General features: G+C 42.2%; 1 protein-coding gene across 3 annotated transcripts; it reads right to left on the reverse strand.

Moving 5' to 3' along the window:
* Nucleotides 1-353: 353 nt before the first annotated feature.
* EIF4E3 (eukaryotic translation initiation factor 4E family member 3) lies at nucleotides 354-21628 on the reverse strand. Of its 3 annotated transcripts, none has more exons than XM_040568737.1 (7): nucleotides 21548-21628; nucleotides 11003-11075; nucleotides 9013-9107; nucleotides 6961-7021; nucleotides 3800-3866; nucleotides 2279-2434; nucleotides 354-1755 (listed from the first exon to the last, which is right to left on the reverse strand). In XM_040568737.1, exons 3-7 carry the CDS (start codon nucleotides 9036-9038, stop codon nucleotides 1709-1711), a joined length of 357 nt encoding a protein of 118 aa, XP_040424671.1. In that variant the 5' UTR covers nucleotides 9039-9107; nucleotides 11003-11075; nucleotides 21548-21628; the 3' UTR covers nucleotides 354-1708. The 3 variants fall into 3 exon arrangements, with proteins under 3 accessions (XP_040424671.1, XP_040424669.1, XP_040424670.1); XM_040568735.1 differs by lacking the exon at nucleotides 21548-21628 and adding an exon at nucleotides 19092-19259; XM_040568736.1 differs by lacking the exon at nucleotides 21548-21628 and adding an exon at nucleotides 13218-13653.
* Nucleotides 21629-23121: the final 1493 nt, after the last annotated feature.

The raw sequence follows: 23121 nt of genomic DNA on the forward strand, positions 1-23121 counted from the left end.
TCAGTGCTGCAGTAACGAGTCCACTTCACCACGGAGGTAAAGCACCTGCTCACATTCTCTTATTTATTCTGGGAAGTTTATCTGACATTTTACACTCACAGTAATAATCTTATTTATTTTGAAACCTCAATCTAACTGCCCCTCAAAAATACCTTGAGTACTAACTGAATATATACAAGAGATGGTACTAATGTACTTCAGGCCTCCTTTCTGGTTTAACAAAAAAAATTAAAAATATTTTATCTGCAAACAAGATGTAGATAGCTTGTAAGAGAAGTTTTACTGAAAAACACAGGTTTAAAAAAGCAGGTCTGGTAACATTTTGTTTCAAAATCAATCACAGAAGCAAGACATTTGATCTAAGAAAATTTCTTTATTTCTTTAATTAATAATCTCATTAACTGCAGTTTTAATTCATAAATACAAAGTTGTAAAAAAAACCTCATGTGCAATCCTTACTTTTAAATTTGATTCTAATGGCTGCTTCTTAATACTCTAAACATGTGGAAATCAGTGCAATTTGAACAGTCGCCAAACAAGAACTCTTACCAATGAAGTAATGCTGAGCGGAGCACACATTCTTCTCTATGCTGCAGCTTCTTCTTGCAAAAGGAACTAAATCTTTGGTAGTATAGTAAAGCAAACCGACACCTCATAATTAATATAGACAAACATTTAAAGAGTAGCACAGTTAATGTTCACATTCATGCTGGAAAACGAAATCCATTTATTTTCTTTAAATTAAAAAAAAAAGACCTAAGGAGCCCTGATAGCTTAAAAACAGAGAGAGAATTTCTTCTTTTGCACTGAAATCAACAGCAATTCTGACCTGACCCTCCACGAGTACGGGCCCTAAAATAACTGCAGAAGTGTGAGGGATGGGGATCCAGTTAGTCAAATGCATTAGAAATGATTCATGACTTTTTCCCATAGTGTACAGAAAAATATCATACACTAAAAAAATAGAGACGAACCCTTCTTAAATAGGGGGTTTAGAGTTTGCAGGGTTTTTTACCTTAAGATCTCTCAATACTAGCCTGAAGAAGAGTTGTTTTGAAGTCATCGCACTTTAAGCACTCGTTAACGTTATCTCACAGAGGGTTAGTTCCAATATAAGCGTGTCTCTTTAGTTGCTCATTCAGTGAATACTTCACTCTTTATTCTTACAGCATGTGTGCTGTTGTCAGTGCAAGACCAGATTACATAGTCCATTAGGATAATGCAGTGCAACTCCTTCATCTCTTGGGACAAAGACAGTGAGTAAATCTTAGCATGATAGGAATGTCTCAAAATGAAAACTGAAAACACATTTCACCAAGCCAGTATCCCTCTATGCACAGCACATCTAGAGAAAGCAGCGTATCATGTTTGTGCACATTTGCATTTAACTAAGTACAGTACAGAAAAAAACAAAGCATTCTATCTTAATGAAATCGGAATAAATATGATCGGATTGAAAAAAATAGTGGCCAAAATAACTTTTTAAAGAAACAATGAAGAATTAAAAACACAACCAAACAAGAAGTAATGAATGGCACATTTGGCAGGCAGGGTAACTATGTTTCCTCATTTTCAGCAGCAATAGCCCAATCTGAAGTGCTGGAAACTCAAGAGGGCCACTGCAGGTAGTGGTTCTGCAGGACTTCCAGCCATCCTTCTGCTCGTTCAGACCACCTCAGAACACTAAGTGTCAAGCACAAGACTGTGCTTAATGTTTTCCACGTCTGCCTTCAAAAGCATGGTGCTCTCTGTGTGCTAAGGGAGAGAGAAGGGGGGGGGGAATAAAAAGAAAACGTAAATTTTTTCAAGGGGTTGAAAAGATGAAGAGGAAAGACAGCGATGCACAAGCAGTCTAGGAAGACACAATGTGCCGAAGAGTGATTTTCGGGAATACGCTGTTCTGATTACACATTTATATAGTCTAAAGAAAGGGATCCCTTAAAATCCTGTCTGTAACTGGTTCCACTAAATCAATACCCACATTAAAAAGCATGCAGTCTTGGCAGCTATCAAGATGTCTCTCACTAACTTTAGGAATCAGGTATATTAAGCATAAAGCTGAATACATTCTAAAATTAAATCTAAAATATTCTATGCTTTGAATGGTAGCTAAGGCACAAGACCATCTGTAATTCTTAGGAAAAAATTTCAATGCAACGAGAGATGCTGTGTTTCCAAATGGCTAATGAGGAACCAGAGAGGTTATTCCCACGGAAATATCCCACCAGCATCTTGTTTCTCTAAGGATGGTGGAAATTAACTAGCGAAAAATACTTACGTTTATAGAACACTGCTTTAAAAGAGGTGTGTGGCAGAAGTTTATATATCTTTTCTAAAACTTTAGCTTCACTTGCTAAGGAAGCGTTCCCATTCCAGACTTGTATAACATCTTCACGGTCACGAACGCTGACGCTAACCCCTATTACTTCATCATCTGCATAGAAGAGGAAGCATCATTAAAAAAAATACTTGAGAAGTGAGACATGTCTAATTCGATACTTATGTGCTGTGCAAGTGCCCAGAAGTTGAACAAACTGAAGCAATGAAAGAACAATCTCCAATGCAGGGAATACAAGTGTTCAAACCAGACAGAACGGTCATCAGAAAGAAACAAACGCTATTTATAGAAACTATTGCAAATATTACCTCATAATGGTTTTAATGAAGTGCCGCAAGATTATTTATTAACACTTATCCTTGACCAGGAGGTAATCTTGGGATTCCCTTCAGTACGTTTAGCAATATGAACTACTAAGGGAAATCTACCTTCAGTAAAACACCGCAAGCAAAAGCCTGCAGTGGTGGATTAGCTGTATTGTATTTTTCCTCAGAAACTCTTTTTCCCCCTTTGTGATAAAGCAGTGAAGGAACACTTCCGAACTGGTTGTTCAGTTTCATTTTAACAGCTAGTTTAGTCCGATATTTGTGTTTAGGAGAGGTAAACAGGGTCACAAGAGATGACGCAGAAGTGCCATTCACATAACCCAGACAGAAGAGCCAGCTCTGTAACTGAGCCTGGATGCACGAGATGGTCACAGGCTCATACTCGCTGCCCGTGACTGAGCAGCAGCACTTGCTGATCCACCTTAAGCACGCCGGCATTCCCAGCGCCTTCCTGGAGTCCATTTCCAAATGAAATGTGTAAGCACAGAAGAGACGTTTATTCTGAAAGTGATTTCATTAAATCATTACATCTGAACAAAACCACATATGAACTTCTGGATAATTAATGACTGTTTTCCGGTAAGCCAGCAAGGTATTTCAAGAATTTTACGTAAATTAAATCACACTACAGACTACTTTGACCTAAGCAATGCTTTTAAGTGATAATGAAAGCATCACCTTTGGCTAGAGTGCTAAGCTGGGGTTCAGAAAACCCGTGTTTCCATTACAGCTCTGTTATGGGTTTTTAACACCACCACAGGCAAACCACACAGCTTCTCTGTGCTTCAGGTCTGCTCTGGTGCTTCCCCAGGCAGCCCGTAACCAGAAGGGACCATGAGGGCTAATGGGCATCTATCTAATTCAGTTGCTTCCAACTGTGACAGTACAAACAATCCGGTATAGAAATGTAATTTGGTGTGCCAGAGTTCTGGCATTGTAGAATTTAATATTAATCATTTAAATGCTGGCAAAGAGACAGACATTTAAAACCTTGATAATCTGCTGGCTTCCCAAGAACACAGGCTGTTGAGCTGGAGTCTATAGGTAGCTCTGCATTGGAACAGCTGAAATACCTCATCCTCCTCTTCCTGAGGGTAGGTATGGATACGATACCAGTATCACTTTTAAAAGTTACCTGCTGCACAACAATCCATGAACTGTTCTCCAATAGTTGCTAACAGAAGCTCTTTCCAAACTGCTGCCTAATAAGAAGAAAAAAAGTTACTTTTGCTTTACTATCTCTTAATTTAAAAGTTAGGTTTGCTAGCTCCATTTTGAGTACGCTCTCTTTCTGAGGTTGTCTAAACAAGAAAGTATTTGTTGCAATTACACGCTATGTTATATTAATAATTTCTTCAATATAGTTGGAGCAAGAGTTTAGACCCTGGAAATGAATACTGTAACAAAGAATTGTTAAAAATATATGTATTTTTAAACTATATTTACTTTCTCTGTGTCTGTGTCCATGACGCATCCTGAATGCACTGATCAACGTACAGCATGAAAGCAGAATTCTCCCAAGAAATTCCCATGATAAAAAAGTAAGGCTTTACTTGTGATCATTTGTTTCTATGAAAATACAATTACTATCCACATTAAAAAAAGTACCAGAAATCCCTACCAACAAGTTAAATGGATTTATTATTTAAACATCAAGTGTGATTTGCCTTGACTATGAAATAAGGCTGTCTTTCAACAAATTCAGATGCTCACTAGAGAGTTAAAACGGAGGGGAATAACAACTATCTGCCAGTTTTCTTTGGCTCTGTTAGACGAATTACACTGTTATTTGCTTTTGGCATTTATTACCTAAGCAAAAGACCATACAAATTTTGGAATGCCTCTGGATCAACACGTTCAGTAATATGCTCCAAGGTGTGCATTTACAGGGACAGAAAATACAGACATTGATGTATTCTGTAATATATATATATTTTGCTATATCACCATAAAGATTTTATTAATACACTTCTTTTAAGGAATGCCTTTCTGCTATTTGAAATTAACTTGAATTTTAGTACTATTAAAAAGAAAGAGCAATTAAATGCACCAGGGTTAAAACAAAAGCAGAAGAAATAGTAATTAAATGCACCAGGATTAAAACAAAAAGCAAGCAGCTACAGAGATGACAAACCAATAAACTGCCTTAATGGAGCTTCCAAGTACTCCTAAGCCATCTTCTGGACTACAAAGGACCAGACGTTCCTGTGACTCATAACCACCTCATCCTATCCATAACATGAAGCTATGCTATGGGAAGAACTGCTGCCATGCCTCACAAGGCAGCTTGAGGATGTCAGTGTGAGCCTGCGAAATGATGCCCTTGCCTGCCAGCGTCCAGTCCGTACATTAACGTGCGATGACCATGCACAGTCATTACCGGGCGCAGTGCTCGCTACCGTGAGTCGTCCTCACGGCCTCATGGGTAGGAAGCACTTCATCCAGTAGTGAGCAGTTGCAGGATCAGGCTTATAAGGATCTAAAAAGTATTAGTTTTTGTATTAAAAACCAGCATACAGAAGGGTCACCGTACGCATGCAACAACATTTAAGTGTCAGTATTTTGTCGGTCAGATTTTCATACCACTTAGAAGACTGGTGTCTTTAGAAAAAAAACACATTTCCCTCCCTCCACACCCTCTCCAAGCACTGCTCTAGCGCATTATCTTCCAGTGAGGGCTGTACAAGACGGCTCGTCTTGGCCAAGGAGATGAGGTCTGGGTGTGCGGTGATTAGAAGCATGAAGCCAAGACTGAGAAATAGGCATAAATAATATATTATGCCATTTACAAAGGTACTAAAAGCTGACTCAGGTTCATCTCCAATTAAACTTTACAGAGGACACCAGAGACATGTGGTACTTAATTTGAGATATCAGAAAGTAACCTCATGTCAGAAAGTGGTGACCATTCTATGAAAAACAAGGCTTCTTTGGGGTCCCTAAATTCATCACACAATAATGCAGGCTCCCAAAACCACTTGTCACTGATGACAATCTTCACACCTTGGGTTATAATAGGAAAAAGAAAATTTCAGAGTCTTTTGTGATCACTGGGGATTGGAGGGAAGAAAGCTGCAATTCACATATGGGAAAGAGCCCACAGGCAAAACCAATTAGCTTTTGGCTGAAGTTTCAAGTACCATCTTTCAGCATTTAATGCCTTCTGCAAGGCTGTCACATTTTTCTTACAGTTCATGTTTAGTATTTAAAGGCCTGATCCAGACCCCACCTGCACACACACAACATGTGAATAGGTCAGACCTCTTCCCTGTGGCAGGTCACAGGAAAAGGCACTTACATGCATCTGACAGCACTGCAACACTCAGCACACAAAGTCATTTGTTTCAGCAGGGCTAGAACAATGACATGCCTGCCTGTACATTTTATCTTTTGCATTTCTAAATTCCAAAAAGAGAAAACTAAGAAGCACCGCGTTCACAAGATGCACATGTGAGGTGACTGACAACCTCAAACTCAATCTTGCCAAAGGGGATGATCCCACTATTCTTCTCTCCTTTACCCCACATAGTCATTAAAATAAACTCTCCTGGCTACACACTCATCAAATTAAAAAATAAGTTTAAAAAAAAAGAGACTGACATCATAGTGTGCTAAATTGGCTCACAAAACAGTTTGGTGAGCACCAGAGCCATCACAAGGGGGATGAGGAGAAGAGAATAAACAAGATCTTCCCTCTTTCGAGGGAAGACAGACATTAGATGGGACTAGCTACCTGTGGAGATAAAGCCTTAGTCCTCGTTTGTCCTGAGAAAAGCACAGTGCTCCTCACTCCCACATGTAGTACATACAAGCAGTGCCAAGCACAAGCAGTCCTACTAAGTTTGACACAAAATTTGGGAGCATTTGGCACTTTGTGAAACTCTAGAAGTTGTGCTGAACCATGCGTGCGGATTGCTGAAGAGCATTACTGAGGTTCTGGCTGTAATATTATCAGGAGGAGGTTTTTATGTTTTGGTTTGCATGCCTGTAAGCAAACTGAGTCTTGAGAACAAAGGCGTTTATAGAATACCATCTTTGTCAAATGGAATACAACACTGCAGCTTTCATTTGATTTATAATACCTTGACAAATGTGATCAAAACAAGAGATATTAAATTAGCTGAAAATAAACTTTTGCTCACTGTCTTAAAGCAAAAGATTCCAGACTTTAAAATGGCGTTTGGTTGTTGTATTGGATGATGTCAGAACTAGAAAGTCTTACGACAGCTTTATCACATGGAATTTAAAGGAATCCCCTTCCAAAAAAAATCCAAGGAAAGAGTCAGTATTACATACCGTACTTTCTTTAGGGACCTTCATTTTCCATATACCTCCCTTGGCATTGCTTTCCTCTTCCCTGGTTATGGGAAATAGATCAATAAAATAAGCATTCAGATCCACATCAAGATAAACCTATGTTCAGGGGTTAATTTTCCCAGAAAAATCCCATTTGAAATGCAATTACTAGCTCCGGGTAGCGTGACTCAAATTATGACTTCTGACACCAGACATAATTCTTCCATTGTTCATATGAACTGTATCTCTCAACACCTAATCCCTCTCCCAAGTTTTGTGTGTTGGAAAATATATACATTTTCCCTGGCTACGGACTAGCTTTGAAGTGGCTGCACACTATATGGGAACAAGCCACAAAGCAATTTTATGTTGTACTATGGTAACCTTTTATTTTGGAAGAACTCTGGCACATATCATTTTCACAGAAGCAACTTGTTACTCTCAAGTTTATCCATTTTAATAAAAACCATGAGTACACTTCATTTCAGTTTTGTGACAACTAGAAATTAATTGTCTTTGTTTAAAAAAAAGACTGAAGTTGTCTGGGGCCAGGACAGACATAAGCTTTAAACTGTCTTTTAATTAAAAAGGTACAACACAGAAACTTCTGAACTTTTCAAGTTTTCTGTTACAATTCTTTCTGTAACATTTTAAATTTTAGGGCTTTTAGTTTTTTGTTAAGGCTCTGTAAAAGCGAAGTTAAAGGCACAACCTAAAGGTCACTTTTGGAGTAGCTAAAGCCATTATGAAAGCCGCAGAGACTCTCCAGGTCAGTGATATCCCACTGGTCCATATAAACACCTGTGGCAGAAGGAGGGAAACCTTTGCAAGTCCCCAGTTCATTCTTCTGAATTTGTTTTTCCTCCTAAAAACCAGTGCTGCGGGGTTAGCCAGTACGCCGTAACTGCAATCTGAGAAAAGCTGCTCAGCAGTAATTACCGTTAAGCCAGGGGGCTACCAACGGTATTAACCTCTTGCAATCCCTTCCCTACAAGGCAGCGCATACGCTTACTTAGTCTTAAAACCGATGTATCATTTTCAGGAAAAGCTTTTGCATTTCACACCTTCAACAGTGATTTATCAAACCAAAACTAAGACTAGAAGAAAAAAATCCGTTCAAAAATATCAAGGAACTGCACACACTGGCCCAGCTGATTTATACAGACACCAACATTTTGTTCAAACCCAATTTAGCTATTCTGGCCAGTCACAGTATTTTTTTATTTTTTTATTTTTTTTTAGAAAACTAACACAGATCTTCAGACGCGTTTCACTTTAAAGAAGTATTTGCCTCTTCAGTAGATTAGGACAGAAACCTCCTGTAGTAACTCAACATCCAGTTAGAGACACGATGATCCAGTTAGAGAACCCTAATCCAATTACAGTCTAGTGCAAATGATGTCAAAAAGATCAAATCTCTTCAGCAAATGTTTAAGATAATTAAGATGTGAAGGAACTGGATCAGGAAGAAGGTATGCTAAACTCAATTTCTGAAAGGAAAACATCAATGATTTATACTTTATTTCATTACTATCCCACAATCAAGTAGGGACTTGCTGCAATGCACCACTTCATAATGCCTTAAGTTGGTTTTAACCCAAGCCTGTAAGTACATTTTAATGCATGCTCCATAATTTTGTACAGGTGAAGAACAGTTAAGGACACACCAGTTATTTGCATCATTATTACGCTAGCTTCACTGCAAAGAAAAATTTGCAAGGTAATAGCGTGTTTCAAAGACAAGTAACATTCTGTGCAGTCTTGAACCAGATTTCAAAGGCACATTTTAATTTCTTAATTGTTAATCCATAATTTAATTTCTGACATTTATGTTCAAAGGTGGACAATTAAATTACAGCCTGCACTTTTAATAATGATTCTCTTTAGTACAAGTCACTTTTAAGCTTAACATAACCCCTAGGATACTTTTTGCAAGGTCAGGCATTTGCAGGCAACAGAAAGGTGACGCTCCTGGCCCACGCCTGCCTCCTTTCCCCATGTCAGGTTTTCCCAGTGCCCACTCCCAGAAGTGTCTGATGATAGCACACTTACCAAAGTGGCCGTCTTTCTCCCCGCATTAAGTGGTAACTACATCTCAGGGGCAAGCTTGTCACAGGAGGAATGTTGTTGTAGACACTCCAGAAATTCTTTATAAAAACAAACAAAAAACTAGTTGTATTAACACAAGAAACTACATTTCAGATGAATTTACTTCCTTGGTCATATTCTCTAAAACCATTACATTGGTTTATAAAACATTACATCTTACTCCTGGAGACCTGTCATCTTCTGCGTTACAAGTAAATGAAACTTACTGCATTGTAGTCAGTCAACTTACTGCAATTTCACTTGTGTGTTTACACTAAAGTATGTCCGAACAAACCAGTACACTAAACTTCCTTAACGTACTAAAGATACATACTTACATAAAATCTCCACCTTGTGTCACTAACAGCTAGTCTAAAACTTCACTGGGATCATCTTGAACTACAAAGAAATAGCGATAATGCTGTAGAACTAAATCCCTAACTAGCTGTCCAACTACTCTGCCTTGATCACAATTTCATGAGACAAAGAACTTGAGATGCACGTTAATACAGGAATGGGGGAGAAATGAAAAGATGCAGGATCCATCAGAATACATCCCAGCTTTTCTGGTAGTAAGAGCAGCAGCTGTCACATGCGCTTGGGGTGGATAAAAGGCACCTAGAGGTGGTGGTGAGCAACAGGGAGGGATGATTGAAGGGATCCCAATTCCCTTTCTTCTTTATCCAACAGCCAGGATGAAGAAAGGATTTTAAAGACTTATGTTGCATCAACATGTAGTGATGCAACATTAAGTATTAGTTCATCTAATACTTAATCATTAGCACAACTTAGAAACAAAGACTGCAACATTATGCAGTAAGATTTTGTAGCCCTTGGCAATTCCATCTAACAGCCATTACCATTATCCAGTCACAAGAAGAGAAGGAAAACTATTAAAAATATAAAAGTGGGTATGAAAAATCTGTGAGAAATAGGAACATTTATAGTAAGTTCTGGGCCACTGTGCAGTGCTGCTCCTCTCACCGATGAATATGGAAAAAGAGGCACAAACAGTGGCTCCCGCGGGAGAGCCAACACCAAGCACTGGCTTCAGCTTTCCCCTCGTGCTTACCTGGCCTCATGCCTGGGTCTTCCCAAAGGACCTAGAGGGATTCTTTGTATTTTCAACCCCAAATCCATGGGGAAAAAAAAACTTAATTTTTTTTGAACAATAAAGCCCAATACTTTAATGAATAAAGACTGGATTCAGAGTGGGAAAATGACCATTACCAGATACTGTGTACACTGTTTTGTGGTCTTATGCTGACCTTTTTCCAACAGTTCAAACAATAGCCAGAGTAGCTGGTTTTGAAACAAACCCACTGGTGCTGTCAGCTCAAACTTGACAGAGATGTTCCGCTGCACAGCTGATGCAACCATCCCGCTAACACAGGCATGGTAACTCTGGTATAAAACAAAAATGCAGTTTACTTGCAAGAGATGCCCGCTGATGGGCACTGGCAGATGACACAACCATGCAGAATTTCTCATTGCTGCATGATATAAAAGCATTTTGATGTGTCAGTTGGATAGATTTTTGTTTTTATTTAAAAAAAATCATGCTCCAGGGTAGAAAGAAGAAAAAAAACACAGGCTGTAACATTTAGTCTTTATGCAATGATTTTCTGTATTAAACTTCGAGAAAAGTCAGGAAAAATACTTAAAAACACATCAAGTATAACAACACAGCACAGGCACAAGTGGAAGCTCCGGAAAGTTTATGGGTGGGCTTGCCTGATCAAGCCAATATTTCCTCCTTTTCTGGTCTGGAAAGCCAAGTGAAATTCAAACAGTGACTAAGTAATACCACACACAACCATGCACAATAACGCTTACACTTCCTACCACAGGTGAGCAAAGCCGTGAGCGTGACTCACCTGTATGGGTGTTAATGCTGCTTCACACCTTAAGTTTTGCTTTTTTTTTTTTTTCGCTAGAGCAGAGCCAGCCTTACCTGCACTGTTTGTACTGTATAAATCTTCTTCAAGTTTGAGGCACATTCAGCTGCTGTAGTACCAGGTAGTGACCTTGGGGGGGAAAAAGAAAGTAGGGATTAATAAAAATGTATTTTAACAAGAGGGAAGAAGGGAGACAGATAGGGAGAAGTGAATCACACGAGTGTGAAGATGAAATATCCACATATCAAAGCTACACAGAAAACTCCAATTCTAATTATCATTAATCATTTAAAGAGAAGAACTCCATTGTTTTTATACTTTTGAGTAAATAGAGATTTGCCAGGTAAATTGGGATTTTAGAATAGAATAGAGTTGTTCGGTTGGAAGGGACCTATAAAGACGAAGCCCAGCTGCTATTTTATGAAATCACTTTTAGTAAGCAGGTAAAATTAAGATTTTAAACCAAAAATCTCAGTGCTCCTAACTGCCACACCACACTTTTCAGCTGTTAGACATCAGGAGAAAAAAAAAAAGTTATTTGTCTGGAACCTGCAGCCCCTAAGCTCGCATTCCCAGCTTGTTTGCCAGTGACTCCCAAGAGCCAGGGGCACCCCGAGACCCCCGGCACCCCCAGACCCCGGGCACGCCGCAGGGGGGGCAGCGGCCGCCAGGTGGCAGCGGGCTCCAGCCCAGCGCAGCACCAGGAGCCCCCGGCCCCGCTCCTGCATCCCTCGGATGGACTGAAGGAGAGCAAGACGCAGGGCTAACTGGCGTATTGCCGTTATACTGAGCTGATTTCACCGCAGAGCGCTTCTAGTGTTAGTGTTTTATGGGAGACGCGTACGGGCTGATGGGAACGCAGAGTGCCAGAGGACAGCTCCTGGTTTCGGTGCTGTGAGCCACCTAACTCAATCCACGTGGGAAATTTGGAATTTCAGGCAGTCTTTCCACCAGCAACAATTAATTCTTCAAGCCGTGTCTGCTGCTGACACTTGCCACAAAGCCAAGAGGTCCTTGGGCTGGTCTCACTGCCAGGGCGCAGGGCTACGCTGCCGTACACCAGAGATGGGGTGAGCTTCTCTGGGTCACCCTCACATCGACCATTCCCAAGCTCCCATCCCAACCGGAGCTGCTGCCTTACGGCACCGCAGCACTGTGCCCTTTTCAGCCTTTGTGCCATCTCTCGGGTGCGTGCAACGCAGGACAGTACATCCACCACGTCCCCAGGTGTCCTCGCTCCATCACCACCCACCTGACAATCCCAGCACGCACCCTCCGGCGCACTTGGTGGGAACGCGGTCAAAATTTCCAGGGCTCATTCAATTTGTTAAAACCACAAACATTTTCTCCCTCAGAAGCTAACGCGGGTTTTCTAAAGCAGAACAAAGATCACAAAGCAACCTCCCATTGCACAGGAAACATGGCACTCAGAAGACTGAGCCCACAAACAGAAGTAACAGAGGAGACAACAAACAGAGGGGAATACAGCTGCTGCTCGGGTACCTGCTGAAGAAAGATCCAAGGGGATCTTTCTGGGCAAACCAGACTCCAGTAACCCTCCCGTCTCTGCAGCTGCTTGTCCCGGTACATCTGATCAGCATGTAAAACACTGCAACAACTCTCAGTTGTTACAGATATAATTCAGGCTCTGGGGCAGAAAGGGGTATCCACACAGAAGAAATGAAATAATTAAACAAGCAAAACTGCTGAAGCAGCACCAGATCTTCAAAATTTTAATACTGGTCCCCAGGTTTCTTGGGGGACTCCTATCAAAGCAAATGACTTAAAGTCACAAAAGCAGCAGAGAAACCCTTCCGTCTTTTCCTGCATAGGACAGACTAGCTAATGATCACTGGATACAAGACTACGTCACTGTGATGGACTCGACAAGAAAACAGGGCATTTGATGCCCCAATTTCAGTAATTAATTTAACTAGAGGTTATAAAAAACAGACAAGAAATCAATATAGTGCAGGTTTGAGTCCTGTGGTTCATGAACTACAAAAACTCCCACTGGAAGACTGATAATGTGAAAACAACAACAAACAAAGCTTTCAGTGTGCTCGGAAGAAATTATTATCGTGACTGGTGGCATCTCTGCACTCACCATTAAAGAGCAAAAAGAAGAATCCACAGTATTTAACAGATCCAAAGTCAGACAGCTTTCGAACACACAAAACAATGAAAGTAGTAAGGAGTCAAAGGAGATGGAAAACTCAGCAGGGAGGTAACTGTCAACGAGGAATAGCGGATTTACAAACTATCACTTACTTTTTCCTTGCTGCTGACCAGAAGCAGCACATCTCACTTTGTGTCACGTATTATAGACCTTTAACAGGCAAAACATGAGACAATTTTGCCTCTTCTTGTTTCATACCACCGTTCAAGAAATTTCTTCTCTTACGTCCTACTGCCAGTTTGCTAACTGCAGATCACCGATACCTACGGGGTTAACTTTGCTGTACAACGTGTGGCATCTTCTCTGCATGTTCACACTGATAATGCTCCCGAGATGCTGCCATGGTAAGGTCTATTCAAATGAAAGAGAAATCCAGTCTGTAATGATAGCTTTCAAAGGTTATCCAGATAATCACGGTAGCCATGTAGTTATTTTAACGCCATTTTAAAGATCAGCTAAGAATGAAAGACAGAATATTCCACTCCGAGGTCATCAAATGGTTCATTTTGATAGCTGCAGATCACATAGTTTGTCTGGAAAAAAAAACATTATCAGCTGGCAGAAAGCACCAATCAACCAGCAAATTATTTGTTTTAAAAGTTAAGGTGACTGACTACTCATTTATTCTTAGTAACCTGCCTGGCAAGCACTTCATGCCCACAAGATTACACTGCATTATGTCAGCCTCTCACCCAGCTCTGAGAAGTGCCACTGATTTATGGGTATGAGCGTGAACCCCTAAACCTTATTAAGCAAATACTCCTGAAGGGACTGTAAATGATAAAATGACAGCATGCATCAATTTAAAAGTTTCAGGACCATTTGCTGCAGAAGTTACACCTGCACAAATTGGGTTTAACACATGAGTATAGGACAGAAACGGTATTTTAAATCGCAGACAGCCAGAGAAGGAAAAAGTGCATTTCATTCAAAATTACAGATTGCTGACAGCAATGAACTGCAGCTGTTCTGCGATAGCCACCCAGAAACTCAGCAGGTAACAGATGACAATTGAGTGGGTTTTGTGCCTCGAAACCCAGGAAATAGTGATTTTTTTTAACCAAGTACAGACAATAAGTTTAGATTAAACTAGCACAAGTGTTAGATGAGTTTCTAATGAAGAAACCTGTAGATACTCCTATTTCTGTAACTATTCCGACAAATGCTTGCAATATAAGCTGGGAGTAATAAGATGTTTGTGTACCTTGCTGAAGAAAACTCACTACACACTCTACTACAAAACAGAAAGCTTCGTTTAAGGGTCTGTATTTGCAGGTCATTATGGGGTTCCTCCCTTTGGGATAACTTTGCTACCATCAACAGTAACATCAAGCTGATGCGCCACAATGAATTTTGAATTATTGCCATGGTGCCATTTTGAATCGACTCAACAAGCACTGCAAACCCCTAGGAGCAGGAGGGAAAAGGCTGCGTCAGAAAGCAGCTGGACACAGCTTTTGGAGGCGGGCATCTCAGCCCGTGGGCCACCAACCCATTAATGCACACCCAGCTTCCCCATGGAGCCTGCACATGAAATATTCAGCAGCTCTCCTGCTCCGTGCCCTGCGATTCCCAACACCTTCCTGCACCTGCAGAATATTTATGGGAGAAGTTTCAGTGCAACTTCTGGAAGAACTGAGCTGCCTAACGAGGTCAGGCCCACCCCAGTAAACTGCAGGGGCATTAGTTAGAAATGGAGCATGGAGACAAATAACCTACCCAAACTGAATCCTACTGCCAGCTTGCTTAGCTGCTCCTTTATTATTCCAGCATGAATAAAGAACAAGAGACACAAAGATAAATTCCATTGTTTTATGCATGAATAAACCTCCAGGTGGTTGTGCTTATGTTAATGTGACGCTGAACTGTAGCTCTTCTGTTTCCCTGCAAAGAGCCAAGGATAGAAGTTTTTTTCGTACGTACTCACACTGGCCTTTGTTTCCCAGCGGAATCACTCCATGGCTTTAGCAGGAGCTTTAAAAGCTGCCGAGTACTTTTAAAGATACCACTGTCAGTACTTCGACACAACTGGTTTGGGTACAAATAAGCAAAATATTTACTTGCAAAGCATAAACTCAAAAACATGCTGTGGCAACTAAATCAATCTGGCAATCCATCCTGAATACAGACAAAGACTGATTTCAAGCCATCAAAGCCTGTCAAAATGCATTTACCAGGTTGAACGTTTTTATAATATTAACCATCATTTTCCATTGCAAGCCACCTACTCATGAGCTTTAATAGATGAAATAGATGATTCTAGATAAATAGGATTTTGTTACAGGGAAGAAGGGAAATTATTAAGTTTAGTTTCCAATATTTGATGTGTTCAGTTATAATGATTCACAATTATTATGAAAACAGCTCAGTTGTCTACTAAACATTATTTATATAGATCTCATCGCTATAAACTGGAGAGAGAAAAATCAGCATATAGGGATATATTTATGTGAGAATGTTTTCACTTTCCTGGAGTTGTCTATTAACATTGCATTACATTTGACAACATTCATTAGCATATTCTTCCTCTCAAAGATACAGAAGAGTTGAACCATAAACAAAATTACCTAAAAAGCACTGTTGAAGGGAGGCAAGAAGAGAAGGCAGACAGGCCCCTACAATGAAACCTGCACTGTTGTGTGCATACACACACACACTTCCACTGACATGAGCAGATCTTTGACAGCGCTTATCTGGAAAGGAGCCTTCTGTACTAGGCTTTTGTGATCTGCGTCCAATTTCTGATAGCAGCGATTTGGAAAGAAGGGTACCCATATTTTCCTCACTGTTGACTGAAAGTGGCATGTCAGCAAAACTGTCAGCTTAGATGCACTTAGATCTTCAAAAGATGTCTTTCTGCAAGGACATGCACCATCTTCATCGCTGCAAGTGCATACACACACTCCGGACCACAAACTGTAACCACTGACAAAACCTCTGGCTTCTCATTGAGAAGCTGAAAAAAGCAGACAGCTATTAGTACTAGTATCTTCTATTATTTTAGCAGGGAAAGGCTTACTTAGTGTAGCTTTAATCATAAGAGGGCATACAAGGCCAGGTAAGACACTTGCATTGTGCCCAAAAATACACATCAAAAGGAAAATCAGTTTCACCATCTTTGTATTTACACAAAGATTGCATCTAGATCTACAACCCCAAATCCCATTAAGGGATAGTTTCAAGAGCCTAACCTGGCTTGTTATCCATGACATCCCAGCCTTTGATGGCCATTTCGCTTAACTTCTCCTTTTGTGAAATCCCCATGATGAATGCCCTAAACAACATGGATATAACGACCAGATTTCTAATCCTTGTTTTCAAATTATTACTTTCACTGAGGCATAATCACACTTCATTGTTAAAAAATAGACTGCACAGTATTGCAAAAACTAGAAATGCAATCTTTCGTTTAAAAGCCAGAGACAACTATGGCAGAATTGTGCACTAATTCACAGCCACGCTGAGATGAGCAGGAGTGCGAAGAGCCACCAGCACCAGCCAGCTTCCCAAGGTGGTACCAAAGGCATCCGCAAGACCTGCTGAAATTCCCCAGGCCTTGTAACATCACCAGTGCACGGCATGCAAAGCACTACGAATAAGACATGCAGGTATCAGCTTGGAAACCTGCAGAATGGACACACAAAACAGCAGATCTAAAGACTTGGTTTTAAAACACTTGGTACATGACTTTTAAACATTTTAACATTTTTTTTTAAATCTCATTTCTGTTAACAGGAAAAAACGACAGCTTCTAGCTTCTGTCTTTGTATGTGAAATGGCTGGCCTGTGAGCATTTGAAGATCATTCACGGGAACTTACTTGTCAAACTAGTGAATAATATTTTCCCAAACACTTTCATCACTCTCACTTTCCTAAAGCATATATGGGGTCAGATATAAGAAAGCGATGTCAGACCGTTAATATTTTAGACGCATCTAAGAAAGAAGGCTTAGCACTTACAGGAAATGCAAATGGCCCATGACATGTGTGAGATAATGACAGTGAACCAGAACCTGGTCACAGGACTGCAGCACTCAGATGTTACACCTACGCCAAGGCGTTTAGAGAAACAAGTGCTAATGTGGATAAAACAAAGGCATTTACTTCTGAGGTGGGAGATGAATCCGGGACACTAAGGTAAAAAATGAGGCCATTAAACCCAAGTGAATCACTTGGAAGCATGTCACAAGCTGCTAGAAGAAGTGCTACTTCCTGGATATTTACTTTAATTATGTGCCTTAATGAAAAGACACATGCCGGAGATCTCAGAACATATGCCATGGATCTCTCACTATAGTGACAGAAAGATGCCTACCTCTACATATCCATCTCACCAGGTTCTTCACCGAGAGGGTGGACGCACACTGGAACAGGCTCCCCAGTGAAGCAGTCACTGCACCAAGCCTGTCTGAATTTAAGAAGAGATTGGACTGTGCACTTAGTCACATGGTCTAAACTTTTGGGCAGACCTGTGCGGTGCCAGGAGTTGGACTTGATGATCCTTATGGGTCCCTTCCAACTTGGGATACTCTATGATTCTATGATCTCAACATCTACTTACCCTCAAGTCTCACGTCCTCCTGCATTTCAGCCCCAAACCAGTGTAATACATAGAAGAACTCAGAACCAATACCATCTCATGACACAACACCACTGCTCCACACTAGGAGTTACTGAAGTAAGTTAAAAATGCTCAGTTGTATTCTACAGAAAGTTCATCCCATACAAGCCCAAGCACCAGTCCCCCAGCAAACCGTGTGGGTGTACCAGTAAACAGTACAGATGCTTCGGTGGAACTGTGTAGACACACGAACCTCCACACACTGCAGTCATCTAAGTTCCTGGTTGTGCATTAAGAGCTCTCTCGTGTGCTTTTTATGACTTACATTTAAAAAAAATAGTAATATTGCTCCCTGTCATTCTGCTACTGTTGCTGGTAAACAAAACTGTGCGGAGCGTATATAAGGGCTAAAGACATGTTGATGCCTGGTCACACTTTTTTTTAAATATACATTCACTTTTGGTTTTGTAAGGCAAGGAAGAACAACACTACCTAATTAAATGCACTCAGAAGGAGGGAGAACGAAAAGAGAACAGAATAACTGAGTTTTAAAGTCTGAAATTTTAAAGTCTGAAATGCAGTTGAACCAAGACTTGGGGGGGGGGGGATCATGATACAGGTCAGTAACTTGAAATGGATTTTAACTTCTGGCATAAATTATACAAGCTGGACACGCTTATCTCCACGTGCTCATGTAAACAAGCAGATCTTTGTGATAGCTTGCTTCGGAAGTGGTTCAAATCCTGTTTTTTAGAAGTAACCAAACAGAAAACACGATTCCGACCCTGAACCTGGCCGTAACTAAGTCACAGTTCAAAGGGGCGAACCGGGAGCGATTTGTGGGGTCACTTATAAGGTTTGCGGGACCTGAGACCATCTGCATGCTTTCGTCAATTTCATGCTATTTCTCCACCACCAAATAAAAAAGGGACAGAAAAGAGGAGGAGAAGCTCGGGGCAGTGCCAGGAAGGCGGTCAGCCCGCAGCAAGGCTCGCAGGGGGAAGAACTTCTCTTGGTTGAGGGAGAGGAGAAACACAACAGAAAGTAGAAGGGGTGATACAGAAGGTTAATAACAAGACAAAAACACAAACCGGGAGCAGGCCGGGATTTAATCTTCAGTTTCGGCCTGGGCTCGGCACGGTGACCCCAACCCCCGGGCAGGCCCGGGCCCCCCTCCCTCGCCTCCCCCTGCCCCTCGTCACGTCTAAATTTAGGGCTTAAAGCAACAGCCGGGGCGCCGGCACCGATAACTACGAAAGCAAAACTGGCTCGGAAAGTGACTTTATTAATAGTGGGCTGAAAGTGTAAGGGGGGGGGGAGCCAGCAAATTGGTCCGTTACATCCAGAAGTTCTCCCCCCCGAAGGCAGCCCCCCGCTAACCAGCCCCCCCCGCTCCCCCACTCACTTGTCGAGCCAGAAGGTCCAGGGCGAATGCAGGGGCAGGGGCAGCCCCGGCCCCCCCGGCCGCCCCTCCGGGGAGCTCGGGGGCTGCGGGCCCGGGGGGCCGGCGGGGGGGCTCAGCGCCATGTCCCTGCCCCGGCCGGCCCCGCAGCACCGCCCGCATCGGGGGGGGGCGGGACGTGAGAGGGCGCGGGGAGGGGACAAGGGACGCGGGCAGGAGGAGGAGGGGAAGGGAGGAAGGACGGGAGGGGACAAGTCGGGTGTCGGGGAACCACCCCAAAAACCAGACCCCGTGTCTGAGGGCGGTGCCCAAACGCCTCTTGAAGTCAGGGCTGGGTGCTGTGACCATGTCCTTGGGGAGCCTGTCCCAGTGCCCGACCACCTCTGGGTGCAGAACCTTTCCCTAACCCCCAGCCTGACCCTCCCCTGTCCCAGCTCCATGCCGTTCCCTCGGGTCCTGTCGCTGTCCCCAGAGAGCAGAGCTCAGCGCCTGCCCCTCCGCTCCCCTCAGGAGGGAGCTGCAGGCCGCCATGAGGCCTCCCCTCTGCCTGCTCTGCTCTGGGCTGAACCCAGGGACCTCAGCACTCCTCACATATCTTCGCCTCCAGACCCTTCCCCATCTTCATAAACCTCCGTTTTACACAGTTTTATGTCTTTCTTACATTCTGGTGCCCAAAATTGTACACAGTGAGGAACACAGGGACAGAGAAGTGGTGACAGACAGGGATCGATCTGACTTGAGCACACAGCTGACTTGCACAGGGGCACATTTTTCTGTCTTCTAATCTTCTCTCCCTCCTATTTAATTTACATTCTTGTTTTAAAGGGAAATGTTTCTCATAATACAGCATGGATGTGTGCTTTAAATTCTCACATTATTTTTATAATAGTATTTCTTAATTTAAGATTCTCCCCAGTGGGACTATGCACAATAGTAAAGTTAAACACCCACATAAGCGATAGCAGGATCAAAGACCATGAATCACATAGGATTCCTTGCAAACACATTTAGTAGGATGAATAATTTTATATGTACTTCTTCCTAAAAGAAAAATCAATGAAGCCACACTCCTTTAAAAAATGAAATCTAACAGTAAGTAAGGGCAGAGATCACCCATACAAAGCGGTCTGTACAGTGACAGTGAAGAAACAAAAAAAAAGTTAATGATTATGTTGTGCAGATGGAAAATGCTAACTGCTTAGCCAAATTAAATAAGATCTGGAAAACCAGTTGCACCATCTCTTGCAATTTAATTTACTGCTCTTTAAATAGAAGACAAGATAATTACTGCTTGGGAGAGCTTGGAGTCTGAAATTCATTGGTATGCCCACTCCAAGCTTTCTCCCGCTGTGTTAATGCTGAGCCCACCAAAAACGTTCATCCTGAACAAAATACTACAATAAAAGGTTGTACCTCGGCACAGCAGGCCTCAGTTTTCACAGGAGAGCTGGAGAAGAAAAGAAGGTAGGAGGGTGCTGACTTCCTGAAGGGCACACCTCGCCTCTGGGCCTGCGGCAGACAGCCTCCATGCCAGTGGCGTTTCCGGTGTCCTCCCACTAAGGTTGCCAGTGCGGTGCTCGTTTTTGTCTGTGCAGCCAATCTCACTGGAAATAAGGCCAAGACCACGAGCATGTACTACACAGCTAACTCCTTTGAATCCACCGCCTGCCTCTGACAGGAACCACACGCTGCAGCAAAAGCCTCCAGATTCCACCATCAGAGAGCAGCTCATCATTTAAAACATTATAGCTCAGGTCGAAAACAAATTACCATGTTACAAACAACCTGAGCTGTAAGGAACAATATCAAAGTACAGCCCCCACAGTTCCAAGACACTGAGTGAATACCATGCAGCAGTGCCTGTATCATTACTCCAAATGAGACATGTAAAGCCTCTGTTTGTTTCTTGTTTACAGCAGTAAACACCAGGCCTCACAGTGGCACAAGGTACATCATGGGAATCTCGGATAACAGTAAATTAATCTGGTCGTGGAGGAAGGGCAATCACAGGATGCACTGAATTAGCACACGCAGCCCTTGCCTACAGACATTTCTAAGAAGTCGTGACACAGAAGCAGGAACAAGTCTCCTGAGGTGGATCTCACAAGGAGAAACAGTGGTGAGAATAACATCCTGATCCTGCTCAGTCTCCCCACATTGCCAGCATGCCGTGAACAAAAACAATTCGGAGACTGAGTCCCAGGAAATTACTAGCACTTTTAGACAGATTTATGAGCTTTAATTAAAAATGTATTTCATTGATATTTGCCTCATATCTAGAATGTTCATTTTTAAAGAAACTCTGCTGATGCCATCTCCTGTGCTTTTGTACCTTCCCAAGCAGACCTACAATACACAAATTGTGTTATGGTGCAACTCCATATTCCAAGGCAGCACAGAGACAAGGTGACTACAGCTCACCACCACAGCAGGACTGCCTGTCTCTATCCCTTACTTACTTGTCCCATCCCAGCCACGTCCTCACTTCGCTTGCAGAATCTCTAGGCAAAGAAAAGATTTTCTGCCAGGAAAGGTCTTATAAAGCAGAACCAGGCAGCCAAGAGCAGGAGTCAGCAGGCAGATCAGATCAGCTGATTGCAGATGGGTAACAGCTGAAATGTTCCCAGGTAACCACTGGTTGGAAAGAAAAAAAAAAAAAAAAGAAAAAGAAAGGAAAAATAAAATAAAATAAAATAAAATAAAATAAAATAAAATAAAATAAAATAAAATAAAATAAAGAAAAAAAAAGTGGAGTGGGAAATACCATTCTGGCCCACTCTGAGTGGGCCACTGCTTTCCTGCACTGAGTTTTAAGCACGTGAACCTCTTTGCCACAAGGATCCAAGTACTTTCATGCTGGGGCTATTTAAAGCTGAAGCAAGCACACTATAGCTGGAAGAAACACTGAACATAACTCTTTCCATGGTCTCACTTGACATTTAACACCCTGCCCTTATCATCCGTGCTGATCCCAGAGCCTTGGCAGCACCGGCTGTATCACACGTGCTTGAGATGTTATTTCCCTGCTCGGGTGGCTCTTTGCACAGTCCCTGCTCCCAGCTAGAGGGGAGGATCCCTGCAGCGTAACGTGGCCGTGGCTGGAAGGGGCAGGCAGCCTCTTCAGACGTTCAGGACCATCCCTTCCCTTGCTGGCAGTTGTATAACATCGCTGTGGCAACTACAATGCCTGCATGCATCAGAAATATTAGCAAAGCATTATGCTTATTTTAGCTATGTTTTAACACAGTTTAGCACCTGCAAGCGAGGAAGAGAACAAGCGCCATATGAGCAGTCATGTTGCGCTTCCACGCTGGAAGTCTCCCACGGCTATTTCTGAGGCGATAGGTATGGCACCTCAGCAAACACCCAGTAGATAACCTGCTTTTGTTTATTCGGTGCTCCTAATAAAAAAATAACCACGTGAAATGTTGGGAAAGACCTCTGCCTAGCCGAAGCTGGTCTTTTACTTCGAGCCAGAGCCAGCTGCAGCATAAAACCTTCACGGACTTGGGAGCTGGCTGGCACACAAGCCCTGGCTGCTGTGCCCAGCTGCTGCTGCCGGTGCCCCGCCGGCTCGCAGACTGAGCCAACAGCCATGAAATGTAATTTCTGTACCAAACGCTGGTGTCACGATCGCTGGCTCTTGAAACACTGCCTGTGACTTCAGAAGCATATTAAGTAACACAGGAGCTGCTTCTGATAGCTTCCCAGGGAGATAAACTGATCAACTGAAAGCCAAAGCAGAGGTGAGGAAGGGATTTGATTTGATATTTGCTTCCAAAGGCTTAAATAAATGTTTTTTAAAACCTAAAGCATGATATTAAAGTGTTGAATCCAAACGCTTTTGGCAAAAGCTCCCCCATCTAGGAATGATTTCATATCAGCCAAGCTGTTAAGCGGAGGTTGTCATGGAAACAAGTTATATTCAAATGATACGGCCAGAGATATACTGTATTTAGTGAGTTCTTCATTTGCTGCTTATTGGGAACATGTCAGAACTAAATGGTATTGCATAACTTTGTTTTGTTCAAAA

The sequence above is a fragment of the Cygnus olor genome, chromosome 10 (assembly GCF_009769625.2).
Source record: "Cygnus olor isolate bCygOlo1 chromosome 10, bCygOlo1.pri.v2, whole genome shotgun sequence".
In the NCBI taxonomy this organism is placed as follows: Eukaryota; Metazoa; Chordata; class Aves; order Anseriformes; family Anatidae; genus Cygnus; species Cygnus olor.

Coding starts and splice junctions, on each gene's coding strand:
- EIF4E3 (XM_040568735.1), bottom strand. CDS start 19,213: ATGGCGCTGAGCCCCCCCGCCGGCCCCCCGGGCCCGCAGCCCCCGAGC. Junction 9,108..11,002: donor ATACAGTACAAACAGTGCAG/GTAAGGCTGGCT, acceptor GTTTTTATAAAG/AATTTCTGGAGTGTCTACAA. Junction 3,867..6,960: donor AGGTCCCTAAAGAAAGTACG/GTATGTAATACT, acceptor TCTTCTTATTAG/GCAGCAGTTTGGAAAGAGCT.